The 21603-nt window shown below is 41.5% G+C and overlaps 1 protein-coding gene across 2 annotated transcripts in view; it reads left to right on the top strand.

Moving 5' to 3' along the window:
• Positions 1-20083, top strand: part of SGCD (sarcoglycan delta) — a 140398-nt gene extending 120315 nt beyond the window's left edge. For both annotated transcript variants that reach the window (XM_026063370.1, XM_026063371.1), the window contains 2 exons: positions 18122-18245; positions 19910-20083. In XM_026063370.1, coding sequence (XP_025919155.1) covers positions 18122-18245; positions 19910-20083 — 298 coding nt within the window. The remainder of the gene's footprint in view (positions 1-18121; positions 18246-19909) is intronic.
• Positions 20084-21603: the final 1520 nt, after the last annotated feature.

Raw genomic sequence — 21603 nt, 5'->3', positions numbered from 1 at the left:
GTTTGCCATGTGCTCTCCTCTCACCTCTCTTGACATGGGACAGTGCTGTACCCATCTCTCTCTAAACAAGAGGAAGCCACAGGACTGCAAATGATTATTGTGAGCTGAGAGACAGCCAGCAGACAGTGCTGCATGAACAGAAAAACTCTTGGCTAAGAAATGGAGCAGGAGGGTAACGATTTTTTTTTGTTAAAGGCTAAGAGAGACGGGAGGAAGGGAGTCCCACCATGCAGGTCAAGTGCCGAACTAGGAGCTGTGACTTCCTACAGGGTCAATGGACCTGCAGAGTACCTGTGTGCTGGGACAGGCCTAGTCATCAAAGTGTTCTGACTCTCCTGCTGAGGCCCCGATGATGTATAAGAAAATGAGGCTCCTAATTCATATACCCCATGTTGGATGGTTAAAGTTAGAGCAGAAATAATGGGCAAGCCTTGCTTCTCTTTTGGCTTTCAGAAGGAACTGTGGGACTCCAGGCTGCATCAGTTGGTCTAATGCATATACCAGCTCTTTGTGCAAGCCTTGCTTCTCATATCCTTAGATTACCACCACTTCAGGAAGAATACCACTAGTGGTAGACAGTACAGTAACCACTTTTGTACTTGCCTTTTATACAGAGGGAAATTTTTTTGAGAGCGATCAGTCCCAATGTCCCTTTAGTTATGAATAAATGATGTGGGTAACTCAAAACAACCAAGATGGAAAAAACAAATGACATATCACATATCGGAGCAGGCTCAGCTCTTCAGAGATATTGCAGCTTCTCACACTTCAGGCAGTAAAATGAAGGTCATCTCTCACAGGCACCATGTCCAAATAGATTGTCTCAGCTCTGTCTGTAGTCAATGCAAAGAGATACTCAGCTCTAGAGGGTTAATCACCCTGTCCTAAGACAACTTTCTAAACAAGATTTTGTGCTCTTATCATACCATCCTCTCTTCCTCAACTACAGGTTGAGCCTGGATGACTAAGTTAAACACCTAATGTTTGTCAGCGCGAGGTAACATTCAGCATGGATTGCATGTCATCTGCCTGTACCTTCTGAAGCCTTTGAAACTGTGGCTCTTTATTCAAAAGCAGAACTATTCTGCAGTGTTCACAAGAGGCATTACTTTGTGATTACAGTGAAGTCTCTCCCCATAAGTAAATTATTTCATTGCCTAAGAGTTTTGACCATTATAATGTAATAACGAATGTCCTTTGTAGTCAGTCATGGAAGGAAACTTCTGGCACAGATGAAAGATTTTCATGCTTATAATATCATGGTAAACACCAAGACTCATTCAAAGAGACTGAATCCTCAGAGCTGACATTCAGAAAGTGAATGGAAGAATAAAATTATTGCTCTCTAAACAAGGCTGCGTAACCACCAGCTTTTCAAACCCCTACTCAAAGAAATCACTGTAAGAGCTGTTTTAAGGCTGAAGTCTAGATAGGCTCCTGAGTGGATAAAAATGAACTTCAGGAATATGATGCTCTGCTTTACACAGTCAAGGGCCTTTAAATGTTTCCGTGGCAGGCTATGATTCAGAGTTAAGCATACAAGAAGGTGGTATTGGAAACTGTCCTTGTTTTCTCTGAGGAAAAACTTTYTCACTGTGAGGGTGACAGAGCACTGGAASAGGTTGCCCAGAGAGGTGGTGGAGTCTCCTTCTCTGGAGATATTCAAAACGCGCCTGGATGCAATCCTGTGCAATGTGCTCTAGGTGACCCTGCTTGAGCAGGGGGGTTGGACTAGATGATCTCCAGAGGTCCCTTCCAACCTCAGYGATTCTGTGATTCTGTGATTCTGTGAAGTCAGCTCTTTTCACAAAGTAGTTTTGAGCTCATAGTGTTAAATACTACCCTGCAATACCGGTGTACTGTCATGGGTTTGGGGTTGTTTTTCTTTTATCATCATAAACTGCAGCCAACTCTTGGTGAATGATTGGATGCTGGCAGCTTTTTAAAAGTTGTATTTTGACCTTTRGGTAACCTTGAAGTTTAATCCTGAGAAATAAAAGGAAACATTGGGAAAATCCATGACCATTAATGTTGAAAATGTTACTTAAATGTCTTGGAAAGGCAGATAAGGAGGTAACCAGCTTCTAGTGCCTAATCCATCCTAAGGAGGGTTTTCTTCTGAAAGACTTGCATAAAGCAATTTGGTACTTGCATGAATTCCTCCACAGACAATCAGCTATGGTAATTTCTGCCAGGGCTGACGCTGAAACTGAGGAGAGTAAACAGCTCACTTGTTTCTATGTAGAAACTTTCGAAAGGTCTCCAAATGCATGAAGTTGGCATAAGTCCGTTGCAGTTCCCTTACCAGTGATGTGCCTGTGTCTGCCTCTGATTGCCAGCTCTGTAACATATCAGTAATTACAGACATCACAAGTTCCTTCTCAAAACACAGGAATGGAAATTTTAATTATCATCCTCCCCTCAATTTCAGACCAGCCCTTGCCCTCAATCAGCATTTAGGTCTGTGTATTAGAGAAAGAAATCTATATGGCAGGCTTGATATTCAATATGAAAACAAGCAATCTTTTAGGTTGACTAATTCCTGTGTTTTATCCCTTCTTTTYGCTGGAGCAGTCACACTGGGTAGTGTTAACAGGTGGGTAGTGGTAGCAGTTTTGACTGGAAGGTCCAGCATTGAACATGGCTCCTCCATCGTGATGCATGGGTGTGCCACAGATGTCCTCATTTCCTTAGAGCCTCCAAGTGAGCACTGGGTTCGCTAATCTGGAACAGGAATGAACTGTTCCTGTCTGCAAGGACATGGTGGGGTTTTACAGTGAATGCTGAATTTCTTCCTTCCTGGGGCTAGCAGTGTGGTATGCCAACCTTAGCATGTAGCATTTCTGCTGGTTTTGGAAAGCATGTGGCATTTGGAAACTTGTAGAATGACATCTTCAGAGTGGTAGAAATTAAGACACCTCACATACCTTTTGCTTGGAAGAACAGAAACAGAACAGCATTTTAAACAGGAGGGAGGAAACATGCCCTAACTTTTGTCCTGCTTGGCTCGGCTGTGTTTACTGACTGTTTGGTTACTGACAAAGATAGACAGCATCATAATAATTTTCACCRTGAAGGTTCAAGCAGAGTGGTGGCTACGCACAGGAAATAGTAAGGATTCCACATGTGCTCAAGGAACCTGAACAGATTTTAAGTTCTTGCCTGTTTTATTTTCCCTCCTGCTGCCTGCCAAGCAGACAATCAATATATAGTGTTAATGTGACTGCTGAGAGAGACCATGAGAGTACATGCAATTCAGAAAAAGCAAGGAATTTTGGAAAAAAAAACCCACCTCACAGCTTTGATTTTTGTTGTTTTTGAAGGCAGTAAAATAACCAGAATTATTTTTTTTCTTGCAACATTTCTTCACTAATTTTTTTTTTGGCCAGGCAAAGAAAGAATTAAGGTTGATTTTAATGTCTGGAATCCAATTTCTTTTCTCATGGTATGTTTCCAAGGTAACTCTATTGACTTCTTATCAAGGCAGTACTTGGGAAGTCAGCAGGCTTGCCTCTGCGTACCTGAGGGCATTCCCACCGCATGAGACCATATGGTGAAGCTGCCTTGTGGAGTTAATGGCTCAGGGCACTGCTCTGCAGAGGAGGTGGCAGACCGCTGTGAGAACATTTTCAAAAGAGTTGGTCTGGGTCCTAGAGAAAATCAGCAGTGGAGAGTTGCCTGTGCTCCTTTGGTGTGCTGTGGAGAAGGTTATGTGACTCCTCATGGCCTRTAGTGAGCCAGCCCCACCGCTGCTATACCTTAGTAACCTCAGGGAGCKCTGAATCCTCTCACCACAGCCACAACGGCGTTCATCCAAGGGCTGCAAACTGAATTCCAATGCTTCGGCTTCAAAACCAGTTCTCCTACTCRCCTGCCTCTCTGTTTAAAAACAAAATAAAATAAAGTAAAATGAAATGAAATTCCCAGCTAAAAAATTGTTCTAAAAAGTGTTTATGCTGCTGAGGGGTACTGAAACTTTTCTGACGTGAATTCTTTTTTTTAAATCCATTTCATTTCACCTCCATGTGACCTCCTCCATTAGCAGCTGTAATTGTCTCATTGTTATCTGCTAGAAAGTCATTTAAAGGATGTTATTACAGTCAAAACGCAGACATGTCCAAGGAAAGATGGAAGGGACATCATGGAACTCAAGAAATGTTCAACATTTTTCTCATTTTCTTTGGTTGACACCAGGAGCTGAATCTGGAGAACAAATTTTTATACCTTAAAACACGGGTCAACAACTTACAGCATGGATGCCAGAGACAGCACAATGGCACATACAAATGGCATAAGCGGAGCCGACAGCAGGGATTGCAGCTTCTCGAGGCACCTGTGAGCAATAGGGCTTCATAGCTCCTGGTTCCCCTCTGATTCGAAGTGGAGCAGGACAGGGACGTTGCTACCCTCCATAGAGGAGGGTCATGCCAATGCAGTGACCTACCAGCACATGATGAATTGTCACCAGACTCAGCCTCACAGGTAGTTAAGAAAAATTCCATCTGGCATATCTCTCCTGAGAGATTGCCAATCCTTACCTTAAAACATATGTTTTACTCAGAAGTGATTATATGCAAAAGATAAACAGAAAACAGTTTTATTTCTAGCTAAAGCTAAATTGATGCTAAGAATTTGCAAAACATCCTATTCCCAGAATTAAGCTAGTCTCTTTGGAGACATTTCTATACTCCTTTTTTTCAATGGGTTGTTTTTTTWATTTTCCTACTCTCTTTCTCTCTCTGCTCCATTCCTCCCTCTACCCACCCACACAGACCCTTTATTTTCTTCTCTGCACCATTTTTCAACCTCTTTTTCTTTCGCATATTTGAAAGTAAAAAATTAGTCTGAAATCTCAAATAGCTTCAAGATTTTCAATTCTAGACTATCAAAGAGCTTTGAGGCTAACTTCTCAAATATTCCCCATCCTGTTGCCCTGTCAAACTCCTCACTGCCCTCCTAGAGCTACAACCATCTCTGTTTAGGACTCACCATCTCATCTGGACATGGGAGCTGAAGCAAACGGATTAGCAAAGGCTCAAAACCACTCACACAAAGACCACTGGGCACCTCCTGACTCCCTTTCCTCAGTAGTCTTGCCTGTTCCTTGGCACTCCTCCAGAGAAGATGAATTCATTTTTCATGTGTTCGTGTTCTCAACTGGACTTTGTAAGTTGTACACAGAAAAATTCTCCAAATTGTCAAAATAGCTTACCAAGCACTGATATAACGCACAGAGGGATGTAGAGGAATTTTACATCAGAGCATACATATTAAAAATTGTCTGTCTCTCCAGAAGACAGATTCCAGTTTGGCTAGGTTTGATACAGGAATTAGCAAGTGACTTCAAGGCTGTTTTGTGCCAGAAGTCATAGATACTGACTATCACCCTACTCAGAGGTAGTATCCTGATCTAGACAGGATCTTTTGTGATCCTTCTTTGCTATCCCAACTTCAGCAAGTAGTAATACATATGGAACAATTTAGGTCAAATTTAGCAGTGACCAGTGGGTTTGACCCTGTAAAAGGTATTTCTTTTCACYGTAGCCAAGTCCTGCCCCTCTTTGCATGGTCATAATTGCCTGCACAGTGAAGTGCAAGTGCACTTCTGATTAAGTGATCCTGCTCTGCATCTGCAGCAGTCAGGCAGCAATGCAGGTGCAGGGCAGGGAATTTCAGCTGGAAATCTGAAGAGTGTCTCTAATCAGGGAGCAAGGCTCTGAATGAGCTCTGCTGGGACTCATGGAAGGTGAAACACCTGCCTAGTTCTAAGAGGGAGCTCAGCAGGTTTGAAAACAGGATTGTGTGGGTTTTGTTGCACAATAATGGGCGGGATTTGATGAGTTAGGATCATTCCTGTGGCCATATGCATGCAAAAGTGCAACTGTATTGCTAGTGTAAACTGTGACTGTGAAAGAGACTACAACTTTGGCATATGCATCCCTTTAGATTTACAAATTGGGCATATTTACCATTTTGTGAAGTATAATGGGGACAGCGAATGGTGTTTCTTCTGCATAAAAATGAAAAGTAACTGAAAACTTSTTATGTGCTCTGTTTAGTTCTGATCAGAGGGGAAAAAATGACTACAGATTTGTGGTTGACAAGCTTCAGAAAAGGTTCAGCAGAGTGTGAAAACTGACATTTAGCAAATAACAATTCAACCTTCATTTTTTGTGAAGTTGCTCAAAATAAACTGCAGGTTTAAAACAAAATGTTTGGTCAGTTGTTATATTGGATATTGCTTGTCTCGCTACTGYGGTTAATTAAAGGGGGGACAAAAAGCCAAAGCCAGAGTCAATAAGATTGTTAATAAAGATTTAATTTGGTAGAGTTATAAATTGACTGTACAATGAATGGATGTGCCACAGGAACATCAGTGTCTGAAGGTCTATAAATGGGTTTTCAGAAATAGCCATCAGGTTGTAGCCAATTTGTCATGCTAAATAAGCTCTTCAAATCCACTTAGGGAAGTCTGTACATGTTTCCAAAGGATATCACCACCAAGTATATAATGCATGCAGGCACACCTTTTTTACAGCAGGTATTCTACTATTTTGAATCCTTTTTAGTTTTGGTATCTCTGTGCTTCTCATTTTAAGTGATTTATTATTAAGTCCAATCTTTTTAGAAGGGAACAGAATAAATTACTGAAGAAGAGAAAAAGTAAAACATCACTGCAGAAAGGACTGTAGAATGAACCTGTGTGCTAGCCATATGAGATTTTAATCTACCTGACCCTTTTCCTTTATGTCTGACCAAATGGCAGTTAAAAATCTCATGGTGGATAGACTTCAAAAAGAAATTAAAAATAGAAATCTAGATCAGCATTTATTCTCTTCATAAAGTARCTCTGATGTAGAAGCCTGCGTGCAAACTACTGGTGATAGTGACTGCAATATTTGCATAGCACTGCACCCCTACCAGTAATCCTCTCATTTGAGTATTTTGCGTTACCACAAGCAAAGCGATTTCTCTGTTAGTGACAGCATTCCAGTTTGTTCAGCAAGACTGTTCAACAAACTGAAAAACAGAACAGGAAGATAAGAAATTTGCATCCTACAGTCYTCTACCAAAGTAGGGCAGAAGAGCAGACCTTGAAAGTAGTGGAGACTTGACCCAAACTGCCCCCCGTGGTCAATTGCTCACTGTGCTGCGGAGAGGCGACTGAGCTGAGGCCAGCCTCCCGGGCGTGAGTCATTGCGCTTTCTCTGTAAGCAGGGGCAGCGAGTGGAAGTCACCCCCCGCCATGGGCACTGTATCAGGTCTACGTGCCCTTTACATCCCATCTGTGCGGTCTGGCCAGGATTCTCAGTAGGAAGGAAAGGACTTGCGGTGAGAACGGCAGCATCACTTTTCTGGTGTCTRAATATCCACACAGACTGAGGAAGCCCCAGGAGCGTTCTGGCATCTGCATGCAGCACACRAGTGAAGGTGCTTGGAGCTTGCTGTCTTGGACAGTGGCTCATACATGGTATGGCACTGGAGCTGTTGTCTAGTAATACCAAAACTCTGGCTTTAGAGCTCTTAGGACCAGACCAGTCAAACAACRTGCTGAGCCATGCTGAACTCGCTTTGCTGGTTTGAATGTGGTAACAAATATTTTATGGGTTAATCTAGCAAGCTTTAAGCTGACTCAAGTACCATCTTCCCATTATGTTTTCTATTGTCCTGCCAGCTCGGGTGGCATTTTTCCTCTTGCAAGCATCTGGAAGCCAGTATAAACTTCATAATGTGTGCTCTAAAAGCTAATGCAACAGGCTTGTGCTTGTAAGCAGAAATCCAACCCATCTTATGGTAATACTGCGGGGCGATCCAGCTGYGCTGACATCTAGTTAATGTCTCCAAGGCTATGGAAGGCGTCTCAGCGCTAGCATGCCTTTGCGCTCCCTGCTTTCTAGCTCCCCCCGTTGGGCTGTGTTTTGCCAGCCACTCATGCTTTGCTCCCTAAGGGCTCTTTGAAACATCCCAGCCTGAATAATAAGCCTTATATGGCTTATTTAACTCAATGCCCTTCTGTGGCACTTCAGCACAGGGGGAATTTCACCGATTTTCTATAGGGAAAAAAAGCAGTTCAGCATCAGCTATTACATCCAGATTATTATATAGCTGTCTGTCTCCCCACTCTCATATCTCAGGATTACTATGAAATTTGGTGGCTCCCYGGATCTACAGGAGCCATTGTGGTGTGCTCACCTCTGCTGCGTTGTTGATGACAGCAGTTTGTTATAAATTATGTAGCAAAGGGTGTCAGTGGCACCATTAACGAGCTGGAATGCTTTGTTTCTGTTGCTTTGTCTCCTTCCTGGCTTGGTGACAGTACATTAAGATAATACCCAATCTTAGCAATCTCTTCTGTAATTCCCGTTGAAAAGGTTTCTTCCAATTTATGCCTTTTAATTAGAAGCTTTCAACCTGTAATTAGAAACTTACACCAACCCAACCTTTGTTTCTAAAAAAAGGCATTTATGGTTTAGGCAATTATGGTAACATAAAAAGTAATTATTTTTCTCCATGTGTGAAATGAGTATGCTCATTAATACACCCAACAGGAGGAGGATTTTATTTTGTTTCARTTTGTTTTATTTTATTGCAATAAGTTGCATAGCAAGGTATAGCAAACGAGCGAAAGAAGGTGGTTTGTGTAGTAGATGGGGCACATGTGAGTACCAAGTCTCTTATTTTACCACACTACRAGCCCAGAGAACCTAAGGTCAGTGGGAGCAAAGGAGCGGTCATTTGGTAGCGCCGAGTCCTCTGCTCAGCACGCCCAGACACAAAGGAATTTCCACTTTGAGACCGTTACTTGACCGGTTTGGACCCAGAGTACAAGTTTAACTTGTGATGAGAGATGCTTGGTGGTGTGATTTTTTGTAATAAAAACAATTACAGGCCCTTAACTTCTAGATGGCGGTATCAGTAACGGTGCTATGGCTTACTTAGGAGCTGCTATTGACCCTATTGTGTGATAATGCCATTTACTGTCCCTGTTCTGAACATGTCAGAAGAGTGGATCTGTCCCTTCCGTTTGCGCCAGCCAAAGCAGACACTGCTACTGTATTTCCATGTTCTTTCACGTAGGTCTTGCATGGCTAGTGACTAGCACAGATTATATTAATATATAGGGCTGCATTCTCACACCTGAATCCTCTCAGTCCCTCCTGCGGTTGCTGTGAGGTTGCTACTCATCCCCATGTTGCCAGCTGATAACACGCTGCCAACTGGGCAAATTGGCATTGAGCTCCTAAGGGGAGCAGTCTCCGCAGGGCTGTACCAGCAGAAGATCTGACCCTGGACATTCAGCCTCTTCTGGCCGCAGCCAGGCCTCGTTGCATGAAGCTTTCCCACTGTTTGACGTTGTAATGACTCTGGACGTTAGAGCTTATCAGTGAGGGCTGAAAACGTGAGCACCACAGGATGGAATAATCCTTCGGACAGCTCTCTGCTCGGGGCCATGAGGTACAGTAGGGGTTCAGAGCAGGACCAGTCTGCTCCCAACCAGCGGGTGCAGAGAGTGAAGCTGCAGTCATCTATAGACTTAAAATAAAAATAATTCATTCTGCATCTCTGAATCCCTTCCCTGGCCACTTAAACAGATCATCTCCTTAAACCACATCTGTATTTACTGCACATCACTTTAGACTATCTCCCAATTTCTATGATAATTTCCTTCTGTGATTTATAAGCAACAGAATTTTTTAATTATCCAGATGATTTTAATTTTCTCAGCCATACCTCCATTTCGTTAAACATTAATCTCATACTTTTTTCTTTGACAATCTCTACCCTTCACCACTTCTCCAGTTCATAATGAAAGTAGATCTCAATAGTATTACACAGAACATTTTTCTCCCTAGATTAATTTGATATCTTCTGTTTGATCTTTCTTTTTGTCCTCTAAATACTGTGTTTGGCTTCTTGTAAACCATTCCTGAGATTACTTATAACGTCAAAAAAAACCCTAAAACATTTAGGACAACTTTGCGTAATTACATCTCATTCAGCTATTCCCATGCTGCAATCTGATAGACAGTAGCAAGGAATATACAATTATATTTTGATTTTTCCATACTTTTCTAGTTTTACTCCTTTTTAGTGCCCCTGAATAAGCTGCTGCTACATTACAAACATGGAAAGTGTACCAGAATACTAAAACGGGATTTGCGGTGTGTTTGGAGAAAATGCCTACTCAAACTTGTCCTTTTGCCGAGGACTGACTTTTTTTTGAGAAGACAAAGTGATTCTCTCCTGCTTAGTGCTGCCAGCGGAGGGTTCCTGTGAGCTGGTTTCTCATGTGTGTAGACCTGCCCAAATCTTTGTTCAGTTTTAGCTGAGCACCCTTCTAATGCTGGCTTTGACCTGTTCTGTAATGGTTTCAAGCTGCTACTGTTATTCAGTTACCCTTCCTCCCAGACTCTTAGTCTCTGAAGTAGTTTAAGATATTTCCATTACATGGTCAGAAGAGTGTTATTTTAGCACAGACTGTGTTTAGGAAAAGTCCCCTAATTGCAGTACCTGCAGCTCAAGCTAGGTGAAAAATAAATAAATTGGTTCTTCTGGTCTTAAGCTGGAGTTAGCAAAGCCAGTGGCAGATTTATAATGCTTCTTGTGATTAAGCACTTCCTTTTGTATTGCAACTGTAAGAGCTCTATTAAAAAAAAAAAGGCAAAAGAGGAAAGGAAAATTGTAAAACGAGATTTAAGGCATTAGCGTGAGATTGAATTAGCAGGACTGAAGCAGGGGAAAATGGTCAGAACTGAATAGGTGCAGCACAGCGGAAGGGGAGAATGGAACAAACACACAGGGATGGACACGCACACACGCACAGACCTGCACACACACGCACACGCACACACACACACGCACGCACACACACACTCTGCCATCCGTTCTTCCATCCAGCAGGGACACTTGCAGAGTCCAAGCGGCAAGAAGGATCAGTGGAAGAATGTAGCAATAACGCCAGCAAGATTAGATGACGTGGAACCAGTGCACCAACAATAAGCYGTGGAAGGGCTCATTTCTGCAAGCAGCTGATTTGATATATTATTTGGATACATCGTTTCACACATATTCAGACAATAAATTCACCAGGCTCCCTATCCAGGGAAATATTTAGGCTTGTGCACAATTTTAAGCGCAAGGGTAAATTCATATTATTTTCTCAATTCCTGGTCTCCTTCTCTTGACTCAACTTGATATAAAATCTCTTTAGTGCCTGTTTTGTCTAGATACAGAGAAGCAAAGCTGTTGCACCCTTCGCCATTTGAACTACACTTCTTTCTGATTCAATTAGAAAACTGTGATATCCAAAAAAAACATCATTAGACCTCTGCCACTGTCAGGTCTACTAACAAATTTAACTGGATTTTTCTTTGGAGTTAACCAAGATTCATGGATGATAGCTGAAAGAATTTTCATTCRTTGTCCTCGAGGTCGTATTAGGAGTTACATGTGGCTTTAGACCACAGACCATAACAATGTGTTTCAGAATATGGCTGCACAGAAATTGTTACTTAATAGATTTGCAACATAAACACTGGAAACTGTATGGTGATGCATACTCTCAAACTAAAGAGTATTTACAGCAGTAGCCAGGATTTACAATTGACTGCAATGATAATAATATATCCTTGTTTACTTCCGTAATTAATGTTCTTGAAGAAAATGCCCTGGAAACCTCTCAAAAGCAAGATTTATTTCTGTTGATTGAGACTGTAATCAGATGTCACCATTCAAACAGTAATTGGTGCACTTCATTAAAATGTAATTGAAAACAAGATTTATGTCAATGCTAGGCAATAAATAACAATGATACATATTTTCTTGTTAGCCATGGTATCTACTGTAAGCTTTCAGAGTACTTGCAGCTTTTGTGCTGTGCCATGTACAATGTCAGATTACGTCAAAATTGTGCTATCTTGATTAGGAATGAGAGAGAGACGTGTATTTTTCCCTCTTGGTGTTAATCTTTCCCTGTGGTGTACTAAGGTCAGCTTCCTTTTTTGCTGTTTTCCTATTTTATATTAAGCTCACTGTAGTTGCCATATTTTCGTTCACAGTGATTCTAAACATCATTTAAAAATGCCAGTATCTTCCACTACAAAAGAACAAGAAGGAAATCTGGTGAAGGGTAGGACTCAGGTCAGAGCCTTTTGCTGCTTGGGAGATTACAAGACTGTGGTTGAACTTATCATCAGTTGAGGTTTTCACCAGGTGAATCCCAGACCAAATCCCTTGTTCCTCCTCCCAAACTTTTTCTGTTCCGCTACAAGTAGATATAAGGCAATTTAAAAAAAAAAGCAAGAAAGCCTTTTAGAAATGGAAATTAAGCAGTGGCTTCTTTGTAATCCAGTAAAAGCTAATCACGTTCCAATTAAAGGGGAGACAAGTACTGTGTTTCCTTCTATAAGAAAATACAGATATATGTAAGATAATGCAGAAATAATGGTGTCACGAGTATAAGTCACTGCGAATGGGTGATCCCATTGATTTCATTGAAACAAGGAAGTTAAAAACTGAAAACAAATTTCAACCTGAGATACTGGTTCATTATGGGCAAATTGATAGAGCTCTACGTTTACTTGCTAGCATAATTTACCAATTGTATGAGATGTAAACAGGCACAGTGGTAACACTGGCTAATTTTATGCTCAATGTGAAATCTTATGGTTGGTCAGATGGATACCATAAGAAATAATTAGAGTCATTAGAAATAATGGGCTACAGCTGCAGTAATACATGCTCTATTCTCAGTCCAGAGGTTTCTAAGCGAAATTAAATTAGCTCATGTTACCACACTGCTGCATCATATGCTCCTGAGCTCCTGAGAGTAAACTACTCTTTCCATTTCCTTACTGCAAGCAAAGTTCGTGCCCCATGCAGAAAAATCCCGTGCTGGGGACAAAAAAAGTCTGAGGTTTGGGCCATTCCTTGCAGGGAAAAAAAAAAAAAAAAGGCAGCAATAGGCTGCCATGTGTATCCTGTAAGATTTGCTCCCAGCTCACATTAACCCCTTTCACGTGCGGTGGCTCATCCCTCCCCTGTGCCGTGCAGCCCTCCTGCAGTCTTTGATGCTAGCTGCTGCCTGGGGAGCAGCGCTTCCGCTTGCTGTGGGCCCTTGCAGCTGGTTGTCAGTGAGCTGCAAGTGCTGCTGGTGTCAACACCAGACCCAGGCCAGTATTTCCTCACCATGAAGTATTGATGTTGAACTTTATTATTTTAAGGAAATAATGTCCATTTTATTGAAAGCACATCAGCAGTCCCCAGTTTAGTGTCTGTAACATCCTTTCTTCTCCCCAAATTCAGAAGGCTGTTCATAATACTAATAGGAAAGCTATTATTATTTTGGAGGGGGTGAGGAGAGGAGAGGGACAAGAAGGAAATATAATCTGTGCTGCTGGTCTGATTAATTGACCGTTTATGATGAAGGAAATGAAAGCTAGAAATTGGGGTAAGTAATGGTCTTTCCAAGAGAATGAATTTCACTGGAACCACAGTACAAACTGGTATGCTGACCTCCTTTAAATTACTGCTGAAGTCTTCAAAACAAAGCAGGGATGGTACTGCAAATTTTGCTCTCTGATTGATTCTTGGCTGCACAGACTTTCCAGTGATAGCAGGAGGGGGACTCACTGGAAGCTGCACACATGCCATCACCTTACTTTAAAATAAGAGATGCTTCAGTAGCAGATTTGAGTAAAAGGGGCTTAAGAGGCACATTTAACACTGTCCATTAAGCATGGGTGAACTGGAGAAAGACTTCATCCACATACATCATCATGCACATTGCTGTGTGGGCAAAGGGTGTTCGGTGGGAGGAACAGGACTAGCAGTATTTTTGATGAGGATAAGAGCTTAATATTGCAGCTTTGGAAAGATTGCTTATTCCTCTGCCAGACATCTATCGTTGGCTATGGTACTTACCTGGCCTCAGTTATTACAGAACGTAACCGCTTCACAACCGCTAATATATTTATCTTTTCCTCCTCCTTGTGGAGTTGGGAAGTGCTATTATCTCTGTTGCAGAACTAAGAAGTGAGTTTAAGGGTCAAATTTGTTATGGCATTTAGGTACTCAATGGGATTTTCAAAAATACATAACACCTGTCRTATTAAGTGGATCCTGGGCACTTTGGTGCTTTTGAAAATCCCACTGCTTGTCTCTTTCCTTTTAAGATTTTTGGCTTATGTGATAGTCTGGGATCTGTAAGAAAGCTGGGAACTGAACAAAGGTTTCCATGTTGCAGGGTGTTGCCCAGACCAGAAGACTATCTCTTCAGGCACCTACTAGGCTACTGGGACAGGAGCAACTTTATGGCAGTGGAAGGAAGTAACATATCTAGGTCCTGAATTCTTCAACAATATTTGAAAATCAGTGTAACTCTATGGGTAGCAGTGACATTGCCCTCCCTTCACAGCTCTGTAAGAGCGGTCAGAATCAGGTCCTCAAAATCCTGGAGCAAAATTAAGCACCACCCATGGTCAATAAAAAGGGCTTATGTGCCAATTGCTGGGATGGAAAATTCAAGAGCAGGAGCAAATAATGAAACAATCTATATTCATGCAGCCACCTTTCTAGCCCACTGCTGTAAATACTGGCTTACACCTAGCTTGGAGATGTGAATCCTACTGACAGCTCCAGAGTACCATACTAGAAAACAAATGTTGATTTTGAACAAATTATCTGTTCATCGCTAAATCATTTTCTTTCATTATTAGTCTCCAAATTGGTTCTGCTCTGGAAGACAGAATTAGGTTTAAAAGCAGAGTGTCTCTTAAACACTTGCTTAAAATGAAAAAGTATTTGGTAAACATTACTCAAACCCCCTAGAGCATAAACTCCTCAACTGCTTTCTCTGGCTTTGCATAGATTTCTCAGCTTCTGGTTTTAGACAGGTGTCTCAGGGATTCATTCAGGAAATCAAAAAATAATTAAATTAAAATAAATCTCTTGCAGTCATATGTTCCTCAAATGCCAAGGAAAATTTTAGTAAGACCTTTCTTGTCCTCACTTACGCAAAAGTCCCATAGGAACAAATGGAGTTACACCAACATCAAACAGCTGTAAGAGAGAGAAGAATCAGGCTTCAAGCCCAGAACATAACTACAAAACCATACAGGCTTTAAGCACAAGTTTCTCATCACTGAAAAAGCTGCACTTTGCTGTTATGGCACTTGCAGTCATTTTCATAATTTTAAGGTTCTAAAAAAACTTTGGGCTTTAAAATGATATTTTTAACATTAAAAGGATAGTGTTTGGTTAATTCAGCACGTCAGCAAAATTGCAGCTGTCTGAGCTAGTGATATGGAATGACAGAGGGGGGATTCAGCTCATCTAACATAAAAAAAAGGCATGTGCTGCTGCAGGGAGCATGCTTGATTACAGGGTGGCAGCAAAACCCTGGGCATGTGTGGCTGTCCCATGTTACACTTGCGACTTCTAGGAGATGCTCAAGATGGACATTTGTGTCTCCATGAGACAGAAATCTCTGTAGGGATTAGGATGTGTCTAAAACCACATGGATTTTCATCAGCATTTTTAAGATGCTGTTGTCCTCCTTGTAGGTTTCAGCTGGGAGGAGGAGGGAGAACAACTCAGTCACTTTGTAGGTGTGAACAGAGACTAAAACTTTGGGGAAAATGTTATCTAATAGACTCCCAGCTACTCGTTAGCTTGTTCATAGGATGAATTTAACTCATTTTAATGTTGCAGGGATCTGTGTGCACAGGGGAAAGTATACAAGTAGAAAGTCCTCTTCTGATACACCTGCTTCAGGAAAAGATTCTCTGTTTTCCTTATTCTCCATGCTCACCTCTAAAGCCCTGTTGTGGGAGTGGGAAGCTGCTCCTCTAAAGGACAGGGATTGAGTGCTGCTGCAGATAAGTGCGTTTGCATGGTGGTGTCTGAATGCTGTTTTGCACTTAAAGGATTTATTTCTCAGTGGGCAGAAGAGCTACAAGATTAACAGATAACAAATGTATTAAGACAGCCACGACATCAAAGAAATGGAAGATTCACTAAGACGTAGGAAAGCTGAAGAGTCACCTGGCCATAGTTCTCAGGGATTATTTTATCTGCAGATTAGCTCAGTTGTCTTGGAGTTCTGGCACATCCTCTGGTGAATTTAGCTCTAGTGACTGAAGACATTACTGGCTCCTGCTGTCTGTTTTTTTTGTTTTTTTTTTTCCCCCCCAGAGGATCCTACCTCTGAAGCAGAGATCGTAGATGGGAACGTGTGCCTGTGTCTCAGCCATTACAGTGCAGATCCTTGGGGGATTAGTGCAAGCAGAGGATCCTTAGTCCAGCTTGTGAGCTGCACCCCTAAGCATGAGAATGTGTTGTGTCCCTGGGCAGAAATCTCCTGTGGCATGGTAGGGCAGACAGTGCATCAAGTCACCGTAATTAAAGCCWCCAGCGTGCATTTGTCAGAGCCCTAAGATCACACGCAGTGACTATTTTTACCATAAGGAAATTCTAACAGATGTTGGTAAGGCAGTCATTGCGACTGGAAGGTCAGCGGGAATCATACCCCAAGTAGCACTGTTTAATGTCAGTCATTCTTAGCAGACTTCTTCTTCATGCAATCTATAATTCAATCAGGAAAAAAAAAATAGTGAGTAGCAGCAGTCTTAACCTTAGGTTCCTCATACAGGAAGCAGCCAAAGGGTGATAATATTTGAGGGACCAGAAGAAGGTGTCCGTAGGATGTGCCTCCCTGTGGAGAACAATCAAAAAGCAGCTCAGAAAGACTGTGGAGATGCTGCTAACCATAAGACCCTGCTCACTGCTTGTACTGCATATGCCTTAGTTCCTCCCTAAGGATTAGATTTAGTTGGGTCAGCCAGCAAATTGCAGATGAGTTTGGGGTCTTGAGGGAAATGTGTTTGAAAACCACTGATATGAAGACACCAACAAGAGGCAAAGTCATAACTTGAAAAGTGCTACATAGAAGGAACTGTGCCTCTGCTTTATTGAACTGCTGGCTACAATAAATACAGCTGAATTCCCTCAGTTCCCCCATAATGTTGTCTCAGTACCAGCAGGAGTCTATTTAAGAATACACTTACTTGCACAAATAAATATATATAAAGAGCAGAGAAACAGCTGAAGTGCCACTGCAGTAACACAAGCAAATCCAAAAAGACACCCAAGCATGCTTGGTAGTCGTGTGCTGCCCTTGTGCTTTAGTTTTGTCTATATGCTCACTGCTGTCTGCCCAAACCATTCCTGCAAAGCAGAGGATTTTCCATTAAAGTTCTCCTACCCGGTCCTTTCTGGTGAGATCATAGTCTAGATTCTGCAATGGTACAGTAAACAAATTGTGGTGAATCAACTAGGAAGACAATCCTGAGAACTTTATTATAAAAAACTTGAGATTCACATTCTGAGACTTTATAATGAAGAAGAGACAAATCTAATATGAGACTCGTGAATGGATAATCAGCAACAAAGACTGAACCTTGCACATTGAGATCTTAAAGCATTAACCTTGATTGTGCCTGAACTAAAAGGATCAGCTGTGTTAGCCAGTGCTGTATTCGGGTTGTCAGATATCTGTATGGCTTATCCACCCTTAGGAGAGGTCAAAGCCCTGCTTTGGAGGGCCTGGGTGTCAGTAGTGTGATGTGAACATAGGATTGGAGGCCAGCAAACACTGAATCTTAATCTTTCTACTCATCAGTTTTCTTAGATGTCATTAAACCTTTCTATACCATTATAGGGTGTCATGAGGACTAATTTGTTCCTGCTCATATGAAAATTGCTTGCACTTTCTGTCTGTAGGTGTACTGCTTTGGTAATATCCCTAGCTGGTATTGCTTAGTTAGAAATCTGAACTTGTATATGGGCCAGTTGATTATAGGGGAAGCTTATTGCACTTTGCATCTTGTTCCAGCATTTACAGCATAGCAAAGTTGCTGTGCAATGCTATTAGATTGGACTAGTGAAGTGTTTTATCCATTATACATTAATTCTTTCCATTGACTAAAACAGTCTTGGATCAGAAATTCAGTAGGTGCCTAAGGTGCCTTGCAGTGGGCACTCAGACTGTGCAAGAAGACAATCTAAAATTAAGCATGACTATTCAAGCCACCAAGATCTGTAATTCCGTTTTCTGTTACAGACTCGAGTCGCCTACACGCGCATTGGTGATGGAGGCTCCGAAAGGCATTGAGATCAACGCCGAGGCTGGCAGCTTGAAAGCCACATGCAGGACAGAGCTCAGGCTGGAATCCAAAGATGGAGAGGTAGGCAAAGCCCTATGGCAAAAACAAACCAAGCCACACGCCTGCAGATTTATAACCTTTTGATTCACTTAGGAGCTCCATATGAAACGCTGGTTTAAGAACAATGGTGAAGCAGGCCTTCATAGCTTAGTTTCTGCTAGCAGTGATTGCACATATCATATGCAAACACAACTTTTTCTGTGGAGAAGGCTGATTCGTTATTTTTAAAGTGCTTGGATAATAGCATCTGCTGTTCAAGCAGATTTATGCAGTTGCAAAATACACAGTACTCCTGAATTTTCTGTTTCCTTGTCACTTTAAAACCAGATTTACTTTGCCAACATAATTAAATCTTATATCATACATTTTTCTATAAGAGCTTCACTCACCTGTATTGATCTGAAAGCTTTTGTAGCTGATGTTTTCATTCTGGAAAGAAGCATAGGGAAACATAGGTCGTTGCACTGGGGAAACTTCCAAAGGGGAAGAGAGAATAACTAAAAACTATATCACAGAACGAAAGTAAAGTAGATTTTGAGTTAAATCTCTTCTGGTGTCTCAAAAATACGTGTGCACACAGTTCTTATCCCCTCCTCCTTCTACAACGATGGAAGACACTGAAGGATGTGGCTAAGAAACACGCTGGGGAACCCAGCGAGAGCCTTGGCAGAAGGAACTTGTGTTGAATATGAGCCTCCCAGCAGCAGGGTCCCAAGATTTCCTAATGATTTCCCATCTTTATATCAGGTGTGATACATAAAGTAGGAGTTTTATTGCAATTCCCTTTATTGCTACAGGTTTTTATTTTAAAATATTCCAAACAGATTAGGGAGAAAAAAAAAAAGGGTGACAGACTACAGTTGAAATCCAGGGCATTTCACTACTGCAAGCAATTGCCTTAATGTTTTTAACACTAATTTGCTTTTAAAATGCATATATTGACCTTTCTCTTTGAGGAGATTAGATGTTTGGATACTAAAACTGAAGTGGAGACTCTTACTGTAGTTGCAGGATATGAGGAAATACTGTCAGTCACCCTATAATATTCTGTTCTGCAGGTTATCTTACTGTGCTGTTCTCTGTAACATTAGAGCACTTTCCTGTAGCTGCCATGTGTCTAAGAGCTGCCACGCATTCATTTTAGCATTCTGCTCTGTAAGGGGAAATTCAGACAATGGCCTGGCCTGTTACAGCATTGCAGTTATTCCTAACATTCGTAAAAGTTCTCTCCACAGTCAGTGCTGTGAGCCTGCAAGTCTAAACGTAGATGGGATCCCAGTGCCAGAAGTGCCAGTGGAAGAGGGGAATGGTTGTTGCGTGGATGTGAACTGTACGCACTTCCCCACGAGCAGTGGGGGTACTTATGGCATGCTGCTGGGCACTGTGTGAGGAAAGTTAATCCAGACACCGAGGTGCCTCAGGAAGCTATCATCCAAGAAAATGCAAAGGGTAAATTAGCAGATAAAAAACAGAGGTCTTGGGAGGCTCATAGTAAAGGCAGGTAATATGCTCACCCAGATTTACATCAGATTTTCCCCTTCATCCACACTTGATACACTTGCTTGCTCAGTTCAGTTTCTAGCACTTCAGTTTTCCAAAAGAAGTTTCTTTAAACACAAGGTCAAGAATAACATCTCTCCACTAATGTGCTCTTTCTCTTTCTCTCTCTCCCCTTCCAACTTCAGATAACGTTGAATTCTGCAAAAATCAAACTACCTAACTTGCCTCAAGGATCTTCCTCTTCTGCAGGGTCCAGGCAAAAAATCTACGAGCTCTGTGTGTGTCCCAATGGGAGGTTATTTCTGTCTCAGGCAGGCACTAGCTCGACCTGCCAGATAAATACAAGCGTCTGCCTTTGAGAGACAATTTGCAGAGGGGCATCGCAGGCAGCACAAAAGCCAATTCTGGTCTCACAGATTGCAGCTGCCAACTATTTTTACTAGAACACAGAAAGCCTATCAAAGACTTTTTTTGTGTGCGCGCGTGTGTGTGTGAATATATATATAAAAATATATATATAAAATATATATATATATATCCTCTGTGTAAAATGATGTTTCAGTACAAGGAATCCCAGGGTGACCCTGTTACATTTGTGTAGCATTTTTCTTTCCCACACCAAAATTTACTGATACAATCTGCCAAATTGGACTTGATGCTCCCCTGGACCCTTCTGTATTAAGATATTCTGAYGATCACCCCTCGCTATTGAGCATGTTCTCAGAGCAATGAGACTGCTGGCTCATCAAGACCATGGAACCGGTATAGACCTAGCAACGTGCAAAGGGGAGAGTAGCGTCTCTGATTACTTTTGCACCATTAAATCAGTGACTTGAGGAAAAACAAAATAGCCAGACATGCTGTACTGATGGCCTAGACTGATCCAAGATACCTGAGGTTAGATTAAACTCCCTAATTTTCACTAGAGTAGGGCTCCCTGCTGGGAAAAATGAATTTCATTCCCTTGTTCTTCCCAGCTCTTGGCCAGGAGACGTGTTCAGATCTTCTCGCTGGAGAAAATGTGTTATCTGAAAGGGGTCTAGATTAGCCTGTGCATGGCAAAGGATGTCTTGGGCTATTCAGATGGGACACAGTCAGTCTGTGAAGGACTGGTATTTGATGGTCTCTTAAGGGAGCCCTTTCCACTTCCCAAGTAGGAGTTTAACAAACCAAGGGGAGTTAACAAACATGTGAAGGTCACTGTCACTGGGAGAAAAATTAAATCAAAGCCAACTTAGTTAACTTCTCTGAATCTTACATTGAAGATCTCTGAAGATGTTATGCTCTTATCCAGCATCAACTGGAACACTAACCTAAAGACATCTCCACGTTAAGAAAACATTTTATATATGTTGCAAATATCAGAGACGCTGACAATGAAACAGGGTGTTTTTTGGTTTTTTTTTTTTTTTTTTTTTTTTAGAATTTATAAAGATTGTGACAAAGATTACTGGAAAGCAAGAGCTTTGGATGCTGGTTCCTCTAGAACATTAGCCCCAAAAGCTCTGTGGTTGAATCTTTTCATGGATGCTTTTTTCTATATTTAAGCATAGGAGTCACTTATGGGCAGGATAAAACATGAGATCTCTGATCTGGTAATATTATTTCCTCTCTTCAGGTTTTGAAAAGTAATGAGAAGAGCCCGTATCATTGAATTCTGACCCATAATTGCATGTAAAAATCCTTGAAAAACTAATGTGATAATTATCTCAAAAATGTCTAAGTCCCAGTAAATCTCATGAGGGCAGCAAGGTTTCTAAGTCACTGAGATGCTTTTGAAAATATCACCTCATGTGCAAATATGACAGATCTGTGCCCATCCTAATGATATCTAAGAAAAGCTGGCATTCTTTAAGCAATTTTCAAGATAAAACGTAGC

This window comes from Apteryx rowi, unplaced genomic scaffold, assembly GCF_003343035.1.
Source record: "Apteryx rowi isolate R43461 unplaced genomic scaffold, aptRow1 scaffold_2, whole genome shotgun sequence".
NCBI lineage: Eukaryota > Metazoa > Chordata > Aves > Apterygiformes > Apterygidae > Apteryx > Apteryx rowi.
This window is presented reverse-complemented; position numbering and strand designations above follow the sequence as displayed.